This window comes from Coturnix japonica, chromosome 5, assembly GCF_001577835.2.
Source record: "Coturnix japonica isolate 7356 chromosome 5, Coturnix japonica 2.1, whole genome shotgun sequence".
NCBI lineage: Eukaryota > Metazoa > Chordata > Aves > Galliformes > Phasianidae > Coturnix > Coturnix japonica.
This window is the reverse complement of record NC_029520.1, coordinates 6,858,142-6,878,779: the sequence shown is the minus strand read 5'-3', so window position 1 is coordinate 6,878,779 and position 20,638 is coordinate 6,858,142. Positions and strand designations below refer to the sequence as shown.

Here is a 20,638-nt window from a genome sequence, read left to right as displayed (position 1 = left end):
AGAACCAAAAACCAACTACAAAAACACCAAGAACCAAAAACCAACTACAAAAACACCAAGAACCAAAAACCAACTACAAAAACACCAAGAACTTAATTTAAAAAACCAAAACTACAAAACAAACTTACTAAAAAAAACCTACTACAGAAAACCAATTGCTAACAAAAACCAACAAATTACTAAAAAACCAACTACTAAAAAACTACAAAAACCAACAACTTACTAAAAAACTAAGAAAAACCACAAAAAAGAGCTTTAAGAAACCAGCTACCAAAAACCAACACATTACTAAAAAACCAACTACAGAAACCAACTACACTAACTTAAAATAAAACCAACTTAAAGCCAAACCATCACGCTCCTAAAAAAACCAACAACAAAAACCAAACCACATAATCCCCTGACAGCCAAAGGCAACACACCCCGAACTACTCAAAGACACTCACCTGACTCCACGCAGACGCATCCAGACCGTGCCGACTCTGCTCCTCAAACTGCTGCTGAGGGGATGCTGCCACAGCCGGGCCGCGGGGCTCGCTCGTCCTCGCTGCCGAATGCTCCGCTGCAGCGCTCAGCCTGGAATAAAAGCACCAAAACGTGACATCCGGAACGTGCTGTCCCGACACCGTGCCGCCAAAGGAAGGGGACGCCTACCGGCCGCTGTCACGCCGCCTGTCCTTCTCGCCCTCCCTCAAGGCTGCTCTCACTCGCGCTGTCCTTCCGTCCTCGCCCGCCTGGCCTGGAACAAAGACCGAAAACGACGGGACGCGAAGCTCTTCGATACTCGCTTCTGCCGGCTTCCTCGGCACGCCTGGGCTTAGCCCGTTACGATCCAGGGAAAAAGACGCTAAGGGGTTACCCTTATTGCTCTCTTCTGCTATCTCTGAGGTGCTTACCGTGAGGGCAGGGCTACTGACTAGTCTCTTCTCACTGGTGACGAGATGACAAAAAAAGACCTCCCAAAAAAAGACCTCCGCTTGCCACGAGGTACCTTTAGGCTGGAAGACAAAAAACGCTACTTTACACAAAGGATAGTTCAACGCTGGAATAGGCTCCCAAGGGAGGTGGTTGACTCCACGCCCTGGGATCTGTTCGGAAGCCCTTTGGATGTGGTGCTCCAATAGAAGATACTTACTGCCTTGCGTCTTCCCGGTCTAATCCCAAACTTCACCGTATCGCCCGCGAGCCCTTCCTAGACCGGGAATACGAGCTCCGGCAGCGCCTCGACTGGGGTGAGGCGCCCCGGGGCTCCCCTACTTCTTCCTTCATCCTTAGGCAGAGCTCAAGGAGTTCCGGAAAAGAACACGGCGGTCCGGTCGTGCGAGCCGTGCCGCCGCGTCTCCCTGATGGGAAAGAGACCGCGCTCCTCAAGTTACAAATAAAGGGCAGGGGGTGAAACTAAAAAGGCTGAAAGGCGGCCTGACAAGAGAACCCAGAACAAAGAGCTTACCGAGCGGCTTCTGAACGCTCGCCGCTTCGGGCTGACGAGATGCTCGGCCTGAAAGAGAACAAAACTTGTTTCAGCAGCGCTTTGCGTTGCTGCACCCTCGCCTTCCCAGCTGCCCCGAGGCTGGAACAACACGGCCCCGTCTCGCTCGCTCCTATCGATGACATCGAGAGAACCCGAAGCCTTCGATAAAAAGCCCGGAGGGGGCTGAATGCGCCCCGGGACCTCGCCACGACTCGGAGAACGGAGCGGCGGCCCGCTCCGAAAACGCGGCAGCCGGGCGACGACGTTAACCCGGCTCCGAGAAGCCGGGGGAGCTCCGCGCCGACCCCGGACGGAGCGCGGCGAGAGCCCGGCGGCCTCCCGCTGCGGGCGGACGGCCCCGAACGGCTCCCCGGAGCTCGCCGCGTCCGCGGTCCCGTTCCTACCTGAACGGCTCACCGGATCGGGCTCATCTTCACCGGGAAACGTCCCACCGCAACCTGAAACAAAACGGCACAACACAAAGAGAACGTTACAAGAAAAAAAGGACCCGTTTCAAAAGCAGCCCATCGCGGTGCTCCGCAGCCCCAGGGGCAGAGCCCAACCTGACGAAGGAGCGGAGCCCACGCCGACGTCCGCACTCTATGAGATCCCGGAGCCGTCTGATGGCTCCCTGCGGCCTCGGGAGGAGCTTAAGAGCCGCTCGGGCCGGAACCCGCCCCCGGCCGCCAACGAGGCGCAGCTGAGCCCGGGCGGCCGCGGCCCCGCGGCACCTGGGAGTCGTTCCCTCGTTAGCGCCGGCCGGGGGAATTGACAGCTCGACACGCGGACTTCAGATCTGATCTAAGGATTTGAACTGCACTTTCCATTCCAGTTTGTAATGCGCTTCTTGTCACCTCGTTGTGACATACATTAATAAGTTAAATCACTGTGCCTCATTCAAACGGCTCGCTTTGCGTCTCACGACGCCCTTCCGAAAAACGTCCCCGGCCTTAACGGTTTCCAGCGGCCTCTGCTTCGTGCTGTCTCTGCTCCCCTTTCCTTCTGCCCTTCATTCAAAAGAAAAAGTATATATATATATATTTATGAACCTAAAAATACTTGGTATCTGACACAGAAAATGTGGCTGAAGGCAGCAGTGGAAACATGGGAGCGGGGATGTGACGGATTCCCCGGTGGGTCGGTGATGTGCTGGAGAAAATTCCTGACTGCTTTTGCATTATGTGTATACATACTCGGCGCCGCCGCCCGACGCTCTCCCTCCGGCCCGGCCCGGCCCGGCCCCCACCCCGGCTGCCGCGGACTCTCCTGGCCGCGCTCTGCCCGCGTCAGCCGCAACGGAGGAGTTTGGCCCCGTGTGGCCCGTCCGTTTTGCTCCGAAAGCGGAGCGCCGTGCCATCTCTCTTCTCGCTCCGCCAAAGTTTCTCTCTCACTACCTCGTCTTTTTAATTTGTTTCGTCCCACTACTTTAGGAATGTTTGGATCAAATGTTATGCGGTAGCCAAAAGAACGCTATGGTGACGCACGTGAGATACTGAGATGACTGCTCCCTCATGTAAAAATACAGACACGCATTCACATGAAACAACTAACTGATTTATTAAACAATACAAACTTCTTTCTACTGCATGTTCTAGCAGAGAAAACTGGAGAACCAAAAAAAGGTTTTCTTTTATTCCTTCTTAAAGTTTAAATGTTTATACAAAAACAACCTTTACTTCAGTAAATATAAAATTTACACACACACACAAAACAAAACTACATTAAAAAAAGAACAGAATCACGACAAACCAACAAAATATGCTATTGCTTTATTATTAAAACTTAACATTCATTTTTCATATATTAAGTGAGCAGAGCATCCTTCTGACGGAAGTGCTACGTTACCTCCGACAACGGCAGGTAGTAAAGGGGATAGTAAACTTTAAAATCAGGTGTAATTTTAAAAAATCATTTAAAGGGATCAAATCTCTTTTTGTATAATCGATAGTGTGACTGGCAAACTATAAAAGCTACATTATAAAACTATTGGTGACTCTGCTGTACATGCTAAACAGCTGTATCTTCATTACTTATTGTAATGTTACAAAATTTCCAAGCCAGAAAGTGCCTCTGGTGGCGCAGTGGTTAAGGATGCCACTTTGCAACACTAGAGACCCGGGTTTGAATCCCCCCTGTGGCGCAAGTGGTAGAAGTGCCGCTCTGCTACACAGGAGGCTCGAATCCCGGGGGTTGGACTCCATGATCTCTAAGGTCCCTTCCAACCCGCACAAGACTGTGAGACTGTGTAAGAGGGGAGGGAGAAAAGTACTCTAAAAGCTTTACATCTTGCATTTTCACTAACAAAGTTTTAATTCCCACACAACTGGTTATTGTTGTTGTTGTTGATTGTTTGTTTCTGGTTTTTCCCAGTTGTAAAAATCTGATGAAGTTTATTCTACTCCTTTCTCTTCTGGACAGACTAGTGTTAAACAGTGCTTTGGAAGACCATTATCAGTGGAAAACTAGAACTGACATGCCAACTCCTCATCAGACCCATTTGTGTATTGTGTAGTGATAAAGAAAGAGGAAGAAGAAGAGAAGAAAGAAGAAAAAATCATAATACAAGTGGGAAAAGCAATGACTTCACGATAAATACCCTTATCTCTATAGTGGTGCTTGCCTGAAAAAAGCTCAATTTCATTATCTCCCCACAAATCAGATACAACCATATCTTTAGTTCGTAATTGTTATTTCCTGTACTACATTAGCGCTTAGTGAGGGCATGGAAATTGGAAACTGCATAAATATGCTTCAGTAATCACCAACAGGCAGAGAAGTCCTTTCCAAAAAGCTTACAGTCAAATAAAATGGCAAAAGCAAACCAAAATGAGTCAGAGGGATCAGATGTTATTCTATCCCACAGATAGGAAACAGAGATACAAAAAGTTAGTGAGAGATCAGTGTCAAAAATGAGAATGCTGTCAGAATCTCACAAGACTGTAATGAGAGCATGCTTTTACAGATAGAACCCAAAAGCTGTGCACACACTAAACATCACAGAGTTTATCTTCAGCAAATAGAAGGTTTTGGCCAATCTTTTGTTGCAGAAAAGTATAGATTGAATCACGGGTTCTAACATGAAAAAGGCAATATAAAATCAAATATTTTAATCCTTAACAGATAAGCAGCTAAAAGTTGTTAAAGAGTGAACACATCCTACCAGATGTGCGATTCTGGTAAGAATGATCAACTGTTATAGAGAGCTGCATTACAGGTTTCATTTGCACACGAATCCGTACTCCAGTTGAGCTCAAGATTTTGATGAAAAACGTTGAGGGTCTGAAGATGGTGATGCCATCTAAAGAGGAAAAGAGTTAAATGTAAAAAAAAAAAACAACAAAAAAACAAACAAACAAAAAAACCCCCACACTTCAACAATCTTTATGAGGCACGGAAAACAGAAACTCCCTTTTGCCAGCACAGTGTAACACAGGAATCCTGCAGGTAGTCAGAGTGTATCTACCTAAATCAGTGACATTGTAATGGGCAGGATCCTTATAATCAGAGACTGGAGCAGGAATCAAACTGTAAATTGATGTAGGCTATTCTGAGAGAGTTGTGGAGAAACACCTTTGCTTACCTTTGCTTACTGGAAGCTTCACAATGAAATTGTTCATGTAGATATTCCCACAGGAACAGCTTTTTATTGTCTGTACAGAAAACGGAAAAAGCCTGTGGTAATGAATGCACGTGAGACAGACAGTAATAACCAAGCTTCCTTAAGCATTAAGAAGCGATGTCTTCATAATGGAAGTTACAGAAAAGACGCAGAAAACTGACAAAGATAATTTTGAGCCATTCACTTCTGAAGAAAATGGAAAAGCCAGAATCCAAGAAACTGGGAAGAAAATAACTCCTGTAGAACAAAACTAATAAACACATGCACTGCATCATCTGCTGGTATTAAGCTTGCAGTCCCAGGACTGCAACAGACCAAAAAGATTCTACAGTATAATAGAATATAAATGAACCCTGTGAACTTAAATAAAAGTGACATTCTGTGTGCTTGATAAAGCAAGTTACTTACTGTTCCTAGTGTAACTAAGATATTCCTTAAGCAGGTCATTGTCTTTGATGTCCCACACTGGACGATCTCTCCAATCACCACAAATGTGTCATCACCATTCTGAAAAGAGGGGAGAAACGGGATGTGCAGAAGTCATTAGCATGGTATTTTAAAAAAAGGAAAAAAAACCAAACAAACATATATATATATATATATATATATATAAGACTACAGTGTAAGAATAAAAGATCTGAGGCGTTTAATTTCTGACTGCAAATTGCTGAATTTCACTTCTAGTCCCAATAATGTTCACTGCTTTTCCCCTTTACTCTTTCCATGCATCAACCTGAGTAGGTAGTGTTTGTACAGAGTCAATAGAATAGCCAATTTTTTGGGAAGGACACAGCTCATCCACTTCATTTCTATAGTCACACATGAAGAAAGTTTCAGGAGAAATGCTTTAATCTACATTAATGCATCCAGTAAGAAAGCACATTTGCCCAAAAAACAAACAAGCAAACAAAAACGAAGTGTGTGTGTGTGTGGGGGGGGGGAGTGGAATGTAAAACTGTGTTAAAAATGCAAAAGCTTGATGCTTAGCAGCACAGTTGAACTGCAAGTCAGTTGCAAATAGAAAAAATTATGTGGTTTAATACTGAGTATGTATTGAAGTGCATTGATGGATCGAGACCATTTAATCAAATGAAGTCATACTGAGCTCCAGCACAGCTTGAGGCTTCATGTTACTCTAGAGATTCAGGAGTGAAATGGGAGATAGTTCATACCTTAGCTGAGACATAATGGCAGTTACCATGAAAATTGAACCTCTTGTTATCAAAGGTTGTTATATGGAATCCGCCATCTATACTGCAGCTTCCACAACAAGGCAGAGATACAGCTCCGGTGGCCTCCTTTGCAAGTACTGTAGAAAACACAAAAATGAGTAGTGAGTTAGAATAAATATAGCTGCAAAAGAGCAAAGGTTGAGATCTTGTATCTGATCAATTTCTCTTTTTTTGTCTCATCAGCTACTTGTTTTTCAGATGCTTATTAAATCTGTGAGGGAGAAAGATTTTATACTAAGGCTCTGCTTGTCAATCAGTGGGAGAAGATCACACTGGTCTTCATGCTATATCCTTCAGAGACACCGAGTTGCTCAAACAAGAAATATTTTGCAGGGCCTAACCTGCTTACTTAACCTTTTAAAAGAAATAACCTCTTCAAACAGGATCTTGCATCACTTTATGCTATCGATGATTCAGCAAGTTGCTGTTGCAACTCTTCAGAGGATGAATTAATAAGCATTTGTAAAAATTAGAGCTGTTAATGCAAGAGGAGAACAGCCAGGCCGTGTTAGTTCAGATTTTGTGAAGACTGAGCCCATGCCTATATGGAAACCACTTAGAGCCCTTCGAAACTCAGGTTTTGGGGAGTATTTCCTGCCTTTGAGAATGAGTAGGAAACAGTTAAACCAAAGGGATTCACAGAACATCTGCTCTGCCCATCCATGCACCACAGAGTAAATTATTGAGATCCGAGCTTTGAAACAGCCATTTAGATCTACCAGTGGTTGGAAAACTACTCATTAGCATGGAGTTGCAACACTTCAGAGGCCAGTGCTTCTAAACTAATCAACCAAGAGTCTCCTTTTCCTGCAGGTGGGTATCCCAGGCTTAATATTTGCCGGCATCTCCAAGTGAGGGCGATAGCAGTGCGTGGTTGAGGGTCACCTCAGAGTTTTTCCAAACACTTTTTGCTATTCAGACCCCAGTTTTTGCATTAGTGCCACAATTACTTAGGACGTTAGGAACAGCAAAAAGGGTCAAAGAACAGAATGCAGCTAATAAATGCTCTCCAATAACTGCCACTGTCTTGTCAGTGCAATCAGGTTTACAACAGTACCTGTTTCGGCAAGGAGTGGAGTAAGTCCCTCCAGGTGAGTAAGCTTTGCCTCGAAACATATAGGGACGGCTGTCTCTGAGAACACATTTCTTGCCACCGAGGTCATCGAAGATAGTTCCTGTTCGGACACATTGGCCGGTTAATATTTCTTAGTAAGTCTGGGAAATACCATGAAGGAAGATCAAAACAAAGAAAAAAACCTTGTGTCATTTCTGCAAATGAATGAGTGGGGCATGTTTTATCAAAAGCAATGCACCGTGCCCTCTTGGGCATTAACTGATGTGAATGAATTCTCACTAGAGCACAAATGACAGCAATGTAAGGTAAAATATCCCAAAGAGTATCTCTGTGTGTTACTGGAGTTCTACACAACATTACTAACTAGAGAATCCCTCTCCTTTGAAAAAATGTCATTTCTATCCCCTGGCTCAGCATCAAGATCCTGAATCTTTAGAAATTTGGTTCTTCTGAGATCCAGCTGAACACTTTCCTGTGCCACCTACTGTAGAGAACTTGCTATAGCAGGAGCATGAAAACGATTGCTAGAGGTCCCTTCCAACCCCAGTGGTTCAGTGATTCTACATTTCCATGAAGAAGGAATTTGTTAAATTATACTAGAAGAAAGAGCTTATTCACTGATTTTAGTGTAAAATCATAAAGGACAAAACAAACAAACAAACAAACAAACAAACAAACAAAAAGAACCCCAAAAAACGCCACTAACTTAAAGGAAATATTCTCCATCTTTGTCACTTGTTGGGTGACCTATTGGAAGAAGCAAACTGCCTTACTGGGAGCACAGAAGCATCCATCTGTAGGTGGGGCTTTGCATATCTTGCTCCTTTCTGGGTCAGCGCACGTGTCAGCACAGGAGTTTCCACATTCCATGTACTCCGTGTTGTCTGGTCTGCAAAACCATTCCTGATCTGCAAAACCAAAGAAAAATGTTTTATGTTAATGATGAATTTATTAGCTCTTAAAAATCACTGCATCACTACCCAACTCCTTCTTCCTCCCTTCCCCCAAATCTTGGTTGCAAAACTTTCTATCCAGACGTGTCGTGTCTTTTTACCCCCTAGAGGAATGTCTAACAATTTCTTTTACTTAATCTTTGTAGAAAATAATAATAATTCTGGGAAATATTAGTTACTTAACATTATTCTGCTAATTCCAGGTTGGCTGAAGTCATGATAACAGCAAAAGACACCAGGAGCAGCAGTAACTTATTTTTGCCTCAGGCGACTCTCATTCTGGCATTAATCTTTCATCCTAGTCCACAACAGCTGTTTCGAAGAACTACCAGTAGTCTTCACCCCAGATTGGCAGGGATTTCCTGCTCAGTAGCTGCAACTGCTGAGTAGTAAAGCAAAGGAGCACCTAAGAACAGGTATGTTAAACTTCTGTGTTTCTTCTTTAAATTAGATATCAAAACTTAACAAAACAAACAAACAAACAAACAAAACAAACAAAAAACAAAAACATGAAAAAAGGAGAAGAGAGAAGATGCTAAGATACAGGTTCTAACTGGGGAGCAAAACCTCATTAAACTCGCTGAGGCTTTTTCATTAACAACATTTCTGTCAAAGTACTTCTACAGATTGAGTCAATGGAGTTAAAGGAGCTCCTATCTTTGTTCTGCTGGGATTAGGACTCACACATAGATGTCAGACATCCTGAACTCCAGAGCAGTAATACTTACAACAAAGCTCTTCGGTTCTCAATTCCACAGACAACGCAGTCTCGAGAGTATTGGTTTAAAGTGCTGCATATGCAGCTGGGAAACAAATCAGAATGAGAAGAATTAATCACACAGTTGCACGCATCCTCAGCACAGGTAGCTACATCAAAAGCAACCATTTTGGGGCAGTTTCCAAACCGGGACAGAAGTTTCTTGCACTTTTTTTTCTGAGGGGAAAAGAAAAGCAATAATTGATATTTGAGCAACTATCAGGCTGATGGATGTGGATCCTAACCTCTGATGACACAAGTCCATGATCACATGGGCCTCCAGAGGTCATCCAGTCTAACTTTCTGTTACGAGGTTCTTTTTCTCGGCCTCGATGCTGTCATAAAATTGCATATTTTCCCACTTACAGATTTCTTTATTGCTATAGTAGAACAGTCCTTCAAGTGTAACATAACATTCTGTTCTCTAAATAGCCCTTGTTTCAACACAGTCACTTCAGGACTGTTATAGTTCAGGAAGGTTTATACTCCTTAACCACACATACTTACATATTTACTGCATCTATCATCATCCTTCGTAGGATGTCTTCAGTGTGGTCCTCTGGCCTCACATCAGGACACTTTCCTGACAGATCCTCAACTCTGCGAAAGTTCCCAAACTGCCTCGGGTGCATTTTCGATCCTGCAAAACCCCCAGATTCATCTGAATCCTTCACAGCCCTTTAGATCAGTTAATCAGCTATAAATATGCATCTCACCCTTACCAAATCTTAATCAAAATACCATAACACAGTATATAACTTCCTGGTGTTACTTCCATTTGGGTTAGGATCAGGAATCTGGCGCATCTCGATCAAGAACTGCTGACAGCCTCAGCAACAATAATCACATGAGACTCTTGACCTTCCTATTATACTTTATACATCACTTTCAAAGATTTGGTTCTTTATGAATATGTATGGTCTAACAAAATTTTATATGCATAATGGTCATACGGATCACTTTGCATAATACTATTGCCACCTAAAGTGCAGCTTTGGATGCGTGCGTATTCATCCGGTAACTTGCTGCTTTGTACAGGCTAAAGAAGCTGGGAAGACAGGAGCACAATTTACGTATTACACTGAGAATAGGGACATATTTTCCCAAAGCACTAACAGACACTTGATCCTAGATATGAGGGATCTTTCTGACACAGTCTGAAATTTAATTATTCTTTCTGAATGGTAGGTGACAACATTTTTTTTTTTTTTATTTTTTTATTTTTTTGTGACTTAAAAAACCCAGAAATTACACAAAAGGATGGTGTTAAAATTTTGACTTCAGTCCTGCAGCAAATACAATGGAGTGCAAGCTTCTTGCCTCTCATACTCTGCTGCAAGACTGCAGCCTCATTTGTTTGCTGCGCTGCCCTCCCTGCGGCTCAGAACTGCACCCAAAGGTGTCAGTAGATGGCGCCGTGTTTTCTGCAAAAATAATCAGTGAAATCTGCCTGGTCACCCATGGCACTTTCTTATTCTCATTACATAGCCAAAACTGATAGCACCTGATACCCAGCTGTAAAGTGATGAAAGCAGAAGGGCAGAAGTGCAATCATGTCACATTTGAGACTGCAAATTCCTTAATGCTTGTTACAGTCGGTGGGAAACTTAGCAATGCTGCTGCATGACAAGTGGGCAATTAAACTGGGTCAGCAATGTTTGAGAGACACTTGCAAGCAGCAGAGAATCTCAGATCATCCCACAAACTTTTAGATGTTCCACCTTTGGTAATGTTTGGGTTTTTAAAGATGTCTGCTCAGAAATCTGAAACCCCACATAGAGGAAACAGGCGCCAAGTTTCATGTGATGTATAACACACTCCTACATTCAGCATGCTGTGTTCATGGCCTACCGTCCATAATTAAATTATTCTTCTTATTGCCGTCATAGTTCCCACACAGACCACATATTTTCTCTTTAGATATTTCCTCCAGGTCCAGCTAAGAAAGAAAAGCAAAGAGAAAACTCAGGGTTTAAAGGTTTCTTTTCCCATCAGCAGCATATTACCACATAGCTCGCCACAGAGAAGCACAGTGGCAGAAATTCTTATTACCTGTTTGTAGCAGTTACATTTGCCATTACAGTCCTGCCATAAAACTTACTGACAGACAAGCTGAATTTAAAAAGGCAGATGATTTTCAACAACTGGCAGTCCTACCTGTAGGGATTGTGTGTGAATACAGTCTCTTGACGTAACCGCCAATTAACCCGACTTATTCCGGGACCTCCACCGTCCAGGGGAGAGAGACATAAACGTGGCTGCCATGATGTCATCTCTCAATTTATTGCGGTGTCACAGTCCTTATATACCATCCTAAATTCCGGGCAGATGCGTACACACACTGCGAAAACCCGATGCATGCAACAGAACCTGTACACAGAACCTGTGCCTAAACCCCCTGCCTACAAACTCTTAACCTACAGGCCTAACTCAGCTATTCAAGAACACTCCATCCACTCAGAGCTACTGTATGCACTCATAAATCCTTACAAAGACAACTCAGTACCCCAACATCTCCCCCTTTTCTTTGCTAATGTGATGTTTCAGAGTCACACGTGGATAGTGGTTGATAGCCATCTCCATGTGGTGCACTTAAAACTAAATTAACTGCGAGAAGGCGATTAACTGCCCAATCCAAAACACGGTGAACAATATGAACTATAACAGGAATCAAACACACAGCAAGCAGGATAACTACTAAAGCAATCACACCCACAGTAAGAACATTCTCAAGTCAGCTAGGAAGACCAAGCAAATTGGAAAAGAAACCCCAGTAGTCCTTGCTGCCTTGCAGCCTTGCACTAGGTGAGCTAGAGTGAAAGCAAACCCACCCCACCACCGATACGTTGGGACGCACGGTGGCCAGGGCCTGCCATCGAACATTGCCTGCTCAAGGGCCCTGAGGCTGCTGGAGAATAAGCAACCCCATTGCTATTGCCCTTTGCCACAGGAGCTCGCAGTACCAGATCCCTTCATACATGCACCTAACAAAGGGCAGATGACTACCTCTGTTGTTCACCACCCTGATCCTATTCAGCAAATCACCATTGGCACAGGCTGTCTTGTTGAAACGAGACATAACGTATGGCAAGAGCACAGATACAAAATGGATCACCTACCACTGAAAGAGCCAAGCACGCCATGGAAGAGTTAGTCGGCTTCGCATACTGCAGCCAAAAATTCCCCAACAACTTGGGGGTTGTTAGAGTCCACACTTGCATTGTTTTCTCTGACAGGCCCACTCCCAGCAGCAGGAACAGAAGTAGAGGCAGCAGCAGCTGGCAACCACAGCCAGACCAGACAGGCAGGAATCCACTGGGTTCCAGCTCCTGTGGAAATACAAGCATACCCTCGACCCCATGTGAGAAGATCTGTGGGCGTCATTTAGAAGATTCGAGCATCCAACACCAGAACCCCAAGAGGCCTAATAACTGTCAGCCGTCTACTAAGCATGGTAACAATGGTTTGTTTTTTGTCATGTCCTAAATCCACCAATTTGGTCCTTGATGCCAGGTCCAGTCACAGAATGAAAAGGAATTAATCATTTGCCCTGTAGAAATAAAGCAGAGGGTGAGGGTATCCATGCCATTATGTTAAGCACCCCAGCATGGTCAGCATCTGCAAGTCCTGGAAAAAACAGAAGTTTTATCCATGTAACAGAAGAATATCCTAATAAGAGAGCGCTATGCCTGTCCCCAAGGGGGCCCGTGACACCTGTTGGAATAAGAGTCACGGTGTTGTCAGTCTGCGGCACTGACTGGGCGGTGGCCAGATCCACTCCTGCACTGCCGACGGTGGCTGGTCTGAGTGAGCTGGCCAGGCAGTGGCCAACCAATTTTGGTCGTATTTGCTGTCATAGTGCACGATCACATGCTTCTCTTCTCGTTTCCCGGCAGATGGCAGGGCTGTGCTGCAACAGGGAGTTTGGATCAGCATTCTCTAGCCCCGTGCACACCTCCTCCACCCCCTGGGGGGGGGGGAAGGAAACGAGGCACGGCCAGCATCGCAGCATCAGGGGTGAAACACAGAACAGCAGCGCAGGTTGGGGGGGGTGGGGGGGGTGGAAGGGGAGTTGAGACACGGGTTGAATCCAGGCAGGAACAGTTTGAAGACATTCTTCCTTGTCAAATTTGATTAAGCCCTTCCATTATTTAGTACCAAAGAGACAACAGTTTAGCAGCCGTTCTGTCTTTAACAGTAGAAGTCTGCTGGAGTTTTGTACCAATTTTAACCCAAAGCTCCCCATCAAGAGAAAATCCAGTTTTCAGAAATTCAGAAACATTTTTACTGCAACCTGGAAATAAATCTCTAAAGGGTCCCATTCTGTGTTGATCTGTAACTGATTAGAAAAAGGCCTTCAACTTTTGCATACTCTGATATATTGATTTGAATGATCACTAAAATTTGTGCAGCAAATACTTGTAGAGTGCTCACAACCATGCCTTTGAAACTAATAGATAATTAATGGTCGTACAAATTTATGAAGTTGCATGTCAGATAGAATCATTATTAGTGGGCAAATGTGCCAAAAATGTGTTTGCCGTGGATGTGACAGGCAGTGCCAGCAGGGCGTCCCCTGCTTCAAAGTGCACTTTACCTTTCTCACCCATCACAGATTCTCTCCTGCTTTTGTTTCTTGCAGAGCCTGAAGGGTATTTCCAATTGTACACCATATCCACATGGCCAGTACATGAAACAGAGCCCAAACAACCACTTGGAAAACAGAATAAGCCATTAAAATCAGCTCTCTTAGAGTGTGCCTTTGTCTCAAGTGATGCACGGTCATAGTTTACAAATCCTGATGAGCGGGCTGAAAGGAAGTGATCACACTATGATACAGGAACATCCCCTTCACCCGAGATTTCTGTCCAGGTTTTGTCTTCTCCAATTTAGAAAAGGCTCATTGGTAGGCTAACAGCATTGTAACCAGCATTACTAACACATCAAATGCCTATTCCCATAGATTCCAGCATTGGTAACATCAGATCCTATTTGATTCACATCCAATTTATTAATAAAATAGAAGCACACTGGATAATAACCTGGATAATGCCTAATAATTGCAGTTCCTGAGACTGCATTGGAAATGCTAGAAATTCTCCCATTATGTCGCTCCGCTGTTATCTGCAGTATAACAGGTTACAAAGCAATACCAATCAGTAAGAAGCACAGTCCCAGTCACTATGAAAACTGGATACTAGGGCCAGTCCTAACGACTCCCATTTACTTTCCAAAAGCACAATTTGTGCGGGCGATGGGACCGCCCTGGCCACACTATGCCAATCAAAGGGGGTGCTGAGCTCCATCTGTATCATGGCCAATAGAGCTTGGCAGGCGGGACTTGCCAAGCCTGACGTGGCCATTACCGATCTTAACTCCTTAACTAGCTGCCAATCCAAAGGCTCCCATGTGGGCCGGCCCTGAGGATCCCGTACCTCGGGGCGTACAAGCAGCCCTCCCCCCTCTAATGGTTGAAAGATAAAATCTCCTTGAAGTGCGCAGTTCTTAACGGTCATATACCGAGAGTCTGCCGGATCTTTAAGGGGCTTTGCTGAACCGAGCTCCCGCTGCTGTTGTGCAGCCTGAATTTGAACTGCCTGAGCTAACGACCTAGAGTTAACCGAAAGCCACCGAAATTCTTTTAACAGCCTCTCAGGCAAATCATAGTCCTCCTCTGCAAACAAGGATTCCAAGGCTTTTCCCTCAGTAACTGAAAAGGCCTGTGCTGACTCCAGAGAATCAACATCGTCATCCCCCTTCTCATCTCCCTTTATCACCCCTTCGCATTCCTGAGATGGATCATCAGAGAGCAGCTGAAAACTCTCCCCCAGCTTTGGAGTTTTTTTTTTTTTAGCATGAACAATTCTGTTTAAAAGCAACAGCTCAGCACAAATGTTGTGGTCTTGGTTTGATTGTTTGGAGATGGTAACTGGTTGTGTGTGGGGTTGAGGTTTTTTGCTTTTAATGAAGAAGGGAGAAGCTACTTCTCTTAACCAGCTTAACTTAATCAGTGACTCTTCCATGAGTGCTCATCAAAAACAAAAGCAGTATCTTTCTACTCTGTGGAAAAAGAGATGTCAAAGACAGGATGTGTGCACAGGAAGGGACTGAGTGTGTGAAAGCAGCCTGGCCGCAGCCTGTGTGCAAGACCAGAGAAGGCCAAGCTGCTTTACTTGAGCATACAGAACCAACCTTGTGCGGCTACCAGGATCTCCAGAAGCATAATTCACCTGTACACTACTGCTCAAGGCAGGTTTGGATTGCTTTCTGAGAGGCAAATCTGAGGACATGCTGCGAGTCACTACTTTATTCCTCCTAGTGTGTGCATCAGAGCCCTTCCAATGGCCTTCTAATTTCCAGTAGGCATCTGTGGGTGTGTACCGTGTAATATACATATATCTGCTTACCTTGAATTTTTAACTTAATTAACTTAGCTTAGTAATATTATTTTTAACAAAAACTTGAAAGAAACCTAGCTTAAGAATAACTTAAGGAAACCTAAGCAAATATTTCAGACTAAGGAGTTATACTAAAATTGATTAGCTGTCATTTGGGCAGGGGCTGTATCATTGGCTACTTTGCCTTTTCCTCCCCCCAGACCCCTTTTGGAAACTTTCTAAGTTACACAGCTGGGCAAGACAAGACTCTGGGCTCATTAGAGCAAAAATAAATAAATAAACACCAAACAACAACAACAAAACAAAATAAACCAAAAGGGGCTGCTGTAGGCAGGGAGCTGGGAGGCTGTGCTGTTCGAGGTGCGGTGTAGGCAGCACTGAGTAGGGCTGGTACCCAGCCCTGCTGCCCCTCGCGTGATGGCTGAACTTGAGGAGCGTTTGTTTCTAGTAGCCTTCTGCAAGCCTCGGGATCTCTTTCAGCAGCCAGGAGCTGGAGACGTGCTCAGGAAGTAGCACTGTCATTAGTGCCTTACCTATGCTCACGGTGAATTCTGCATTCCAACTTTTAAGATCAGTCTGTCCATAAATTTTTCACGTGTGTGTTCTGTTTACACCTTGCGGCTCTTTTTTTATTTTCTCCTCTCTAACTGCCCCCCCATCCCGCCTCACATAACGAACAGCGCCGTACAATAAAGGATTAATTAAAAAAAAGTTAAATAGCTGGTCAGTTATCACCGTTCCCCTTGGTTGGAGTTCCCAGTTAGGACCATTCACCCGATCCCGGAGCTTAAAGACGCCGCAGACGGTAGCGGGGAGCAGAGTCCGAGGGGACCGCCCGCGGGTTCCCCCCGCCCCAGCCCCGCCCGCCCGCCGCCGCCCGCAGCCCTTACCTCGGCGCTCCGGCGTGCAGGGAGGGCCGGGCAGGGCGCTTTCCGTGCCCGCCGCCGCGCTCCTTAAGAAGCCGGGGCGGGCATCCCGGCTTACTTTCTACGTCAGGAGTCGGGGAAAAGCCCCCACCCCCAGAGCCCTAGCCGCCGTTCCTGGACACTCAGCGCTAATTCCCTCCCGCCCCCCGCCCCTCCCTTGTGTCCTATTAGCAGGAGACGGAGATTCCGTAAATGGAAAGAGGGGCAAAAGTGGAAAAAATTCTTCATCCAATGATTTGCTTACACACACCTACATCCCTTCTGCAACTTGATAAATAGCCTGTATCAGTTCTAGTGTTGTATCAAGGAATGGTACTTAAGCTTTTCAATGCCAAGTAGCTCTTTTTAATTCCCTGTCTTGTATCTGCTTTCAAAAGGTGGACAAACATACCTGCCAACCAGATCAGAAGGCTGGTGGTCCTGCCTGTGGCGAGAGGGTTGGAAATAGGTGATCCTTGGGGTCCCTTTCAACACATACCTAGGACAAATTCCCAGCTGCACTTATGAAATAGAGAACAATATCCACTTAATTGCTTCATGGTTTGAGTTAACCAGATTTGATGGGGTGATTCTTGTGCTGGCTCAGAAAGTGCTACCAGTGATAAAGATGAGAGGTGTCCCCTCTTATGGCAAGCTATTTTAAAAGAAAATTCTAATGAGGATTAAATAGATGGGCATGTGATTACTGAGCTTCTGCCCACCTGAGTATTCTGAACTATGCTGCCTTTAGCAGTGTGAAGTTAGTCAGAAGTAATGTGCATTAAGTGAATGTCTTAACTGCTCTCATCCGTGGTCCTTCTACTTACCTAGAGGTATCATGTTCTTGTGTCGCACGCTTTGTCTGCTGGCTTCTAGTCATGTGCTGCTTTGCCTGCTGAGCTCTAAACAATAGATCTCTGAATGGAATTACAATGTGTAGCACCGAGATAAATCTGATTCCGTGACTTTTAGCTTTCAGCAGTGTTTGGTCTAGCTTTGGTACTGCTAAGATTACTAGCAATTGAACTTCATTTTCAGTCACTTATTTCGGATATTTCACATTATTATTATCATTTACCTCTTTTGGGTAGGAATCTACAATAAGTGCAATTGGAATAAAAGGGAATTTCTGCTTTGTATATGACCAGCTGTTGTAGTGTTTGTGTTAGGGACCTAAGATCGCTCTTTGGTATTTCTTGCTGTGATAGTGAAAGGAAGACGTGACTATATATTTCTTTTTAAACAATTTATACTATATTGTCTTGTAAAATTAAAGGCATATATGACTCCACACTATTGCTTTTAGATTTGTATCTTGCAAAAGGCTTAACTCCTGTTTTAAGAAATGAGTGCCCAGTGTAGTTATAGCCAAAATGTTTGTGTGCTAACATTCAGCTTATAGACAAATTATTTTATGCTCAAATGATAGACAATAAAAGTAGATGATAGTGGCTCCATTAAGTGATAGTTCTAAATGCCAAGCATGCTGCCATGTATATATATATTTCTGGGAGAACTAAGGCAAAGGTCTATTTTGTTTTCTTGTCTGGAGCTTGAGGAAAGCAGAGTTGGTCTGATAATAACGGGGAGAAAACAAAAAAAAACAGTGATTGAGTTTCACTCTGTAATTCACTGAAATGATGAACACTAAAACAACAGCACTGTTGACTGTGGGGGAGCTCTGGTATCTGGAGTTTCCCTCGAGTGCTGAGGGAGGAGGGGGGCTGTCAAAGGTGCAGGTACGTTCATGTGTGCTGAGGGAGCTGATGGGTGTTTGCTGAACTGCTCTCTGTCATTTTTGACAGGTCTTGGAGAACAGAAGAGGTGCCTGAAGACTGGAGGATAGCCAGCGTCACTACAGAAAGGGCAAGAAGGAGGATCTGGGAAACTACAGGACAGTCAGTCTCACCTCTGTTCCTGGGAAAGTGACAGAACAGCTTGTTCTGAATGCTATCTCCAAGCAATTGGAAGAGAAGGTTATCAGGAATAGTCAGCGTGGATTCATCAAGGGGAAATCAGGCTCAACCAACCTCATAGCCTTCTATGATGGCATCTCTGGCTGGGTAGATGAGAGGAGAGCAGTGGGTATTGTCTATGTTGACTTCAGCAAAGCTTCTGTTATTGTCTCTCACGTCATTCTGATAACAGAGCTGAGAAAATGTGATCACATTGTGGTGATGGAGTGGACAGTGAGGTGGCTTGAGAACTGGCTGACTGACTGAGCTCAGAGGGTGGTGATCAATGGTGCAGAGTCCAGTTGAAGACCTGTGACTAGCAGTGCTCCCCCAGGGGTCTGTGATGGATCTGGTCTTGTTCAATATCTTCATCGGTGACCCTGATGAGGAGTTGGTGTCCACTCTCACAAGTATGTCAGTGATACAAAGCTGGGAGTAATGGCTGTCACACCTGATGGTTGTGATACCATGATAAGGTGGGCCATACTTGGCAGTTCTCAAAATCCATTATGGACAAATGGGAGCCCATTTAAGGAGCTGTGAATTCTTTACATTCTTGTAATGAGTTTCCTTAAGGCCTTGTTTTGAACGACATACTTAAGAGAATGAATCAAAGGCTTCAGAAGGATGTGCAGCAGGGAGATAATCTCTCATCTCCCTCCAGACCTTCATTTTAGGTGTCTCGGACTTTCAGAAGTTAGAAGAAACTGCTTTAAATCACATTGAAGTATAAAAGGAAACCAGGAGATTGGAAACAACAAATAAAGGCAAAAACAAAAACAAAACAAAACAAAAACCTGGAAAAATAACCTATTAAAACATGAATTACAATTTGAGATTTCTCAGTATTGTATTCTCTTCACTGCAACATTTATTTCAATACATTTTTAAGCACATGCAACACCGGTGACCTGTTTGTACATGGGTTTCTAATGCTGTCCAAGAACTTTTACATTAATAGCATACAAGAACTCACACACACATGCATGTATTCCTTCTAGCATTAGTCCTGAGGAAAAGTTAAATTTCACTTGAGAAACCAAACGTCAGTTCTGCGAGTACATTTGGGAGACAATTCACCAGCTATTATGGACAAATTCCTAACCTGGATATATCACACTCAGCTGCGGTTTACAGCTGAAATAGCTGTTGTTCACCCAGTTGCAATGTTTGGCTCAAATTGTTCAAAGCAGTCCAAGATTTGCTGCACTGGAGACAAAACATATATTCTTTAGAAAATATACTCAATGCAGATGAAGGATCATATGGAGATGCTAACATTTAAAACATAAAAGTGATTAAACATACCTACATGGAAACTAGAAAACGTTACGGTTCTTTAAAGATATTTATCATTCGATGAATAATTCATGTAATTATACAGTCAGCCTCCTTTCTGGCTCAAATGTTCAGGCCAACTCACCGTAATAACAAAAGGCTAAAATGACTTACTGTAAAGGAATGACGATTGTTTAAAATGAATACGTGTTTTAAGGTATTGTTTGAGCCCATGGCCATCACATTCCACTAGATGTCAGTGTGACAAAACCAGTTCGTGCAGACTTAAAAGCATAAGTAAGTCCATTCATTTATTTATTTTTGTCATCTTTGGAACATAGTACATGTCAACCCCATTAATAACGAAGCATATATTCGCAGCAGTAAGTCGAACCCAAAATAACAGTCTCATTATATTCCCCCCTCCTTGCCCTCCTCATTTAATGGAGCTGAATAAAGGCCTTCAAATCAGACTTGTGATGCCAAAAAAAAAAAAAAAAAAACAACAAACAAACCTTTTCTAAATAAGGTGTAAATCATTTCAGTTGTTCTAACTACTCTTCTGAATGCAGAAATACGATCTTCCTGCTTTAAAAGACAGCACAATAAGCTCTTTTTGTCAGGTATTACAATATCTGGGAGAAAAAGCTCTGCATCAGATGCAGCGTAGTTGATCCTCGTTGAAAATTATAAGGCACATACTTAACAAATAATAATAAAAAATCCCCCGTTCTGAAATATTTTCACAATCGTATCTTGGAAAAATTGTTCTGTATTTCTCATAATACATAATACATAATTCTCATAATAATTCTCTGTTAATGGGAAGTGGTTCGGCTTTTTTTTCCCCTTTTGTTTCTCATGTTTTTTGGGCAGAAGGAATGAAGGACGAAATGCAGAAAAAAAAAAACAGAAAAACACAAACAAAACAAGGCAAAGCACTACGACACAGTGATACAATGTCCACTGTGACAGCAATGGCCAAATCTTCTCAT

At 43.8% G+C, this 20,638-nt stretch overlaps 1 protein-coding gene and 1 long non-coding RNA gene across 14 annotated transcripts in view; both read right to left on the bottom strand.

Annotated features, from left to right (window-relative positions):
• LOC107314378 overlaps positions 1-2,268 on the bottom strand; it is a 10,626-nt gene extending 8,358 nt beyond the window's left edge. For 3 of the 12 annotated variants that reach the window (XR_004307519.1, XR_004307521.1, XR_001555388.2), the window contains exons 1-7: positions 2,035-2,259; positions 1,876-1,929; positions 1,451-1,498; positions 1,136-1,343; positions 897-998; positions 655-739; positions 447-576 (exon numbers count right to left, since the gene is read on the bottom strand). This is a non-coding gene — a long non-coding RNA (uncharacterized LOC107314378). Of the gene's footprint in view, positions 1-446; positions 577-654; positions 740-896; positions 999-1,135; positions 1,344-1,450; positions 1,499-1,875; positions 1,930-2,034 lie in introns of all 12 variants that reach the window. The other 9 variants (XR_004307520.1, XR_004307523.1, XR_004307516.1 and 6 more) reach the window with 8 other exon arrangements.
• A 5,112-nt stretch (positions 2,269-7,380) lies between these two features.
• Positions 7,381-14,341, bottom strand: LOC107314377 (mucin-5B-like). 2 transcript variants are annotated; one of them, XR_001555387.2, is made up of 4 exons: positions 9,615-9,852; positions 9,079-9,153; positions 8,171-8,305; positions 7,381-7,497 (listed from the first exon to the last, which is right to left on the bottom strand). XR_001555387.2 is itself a non-coding variant. In XM_015863531.2 (4 exons), the coding sequence occupies exons 1-4, from the start codon at positions 10,963-10,965 to the stop codon at positions 8,242-8,244; spliced, it is 279 nt and encodes a 92-aa protein (XP_015719017.1). In that variant the 5' UTR covers positions 10,966-14,341; the 3' UTR covers positions 7,781-8,241. The 2 variants fall into 2 exon arrangements, 1 of the variants encoding a protein (XP_015719017.1); XM_015863531.2 differs by lacking the exon at positions 7,381-7,497 and adding an exon at positions 10,959-14,341 and having other exon boundaries at positions 7,781-8,305; positions 9,615-9,747.
• Positions 14,342-20,638: the final 6,297 nt, after the last annotated feature.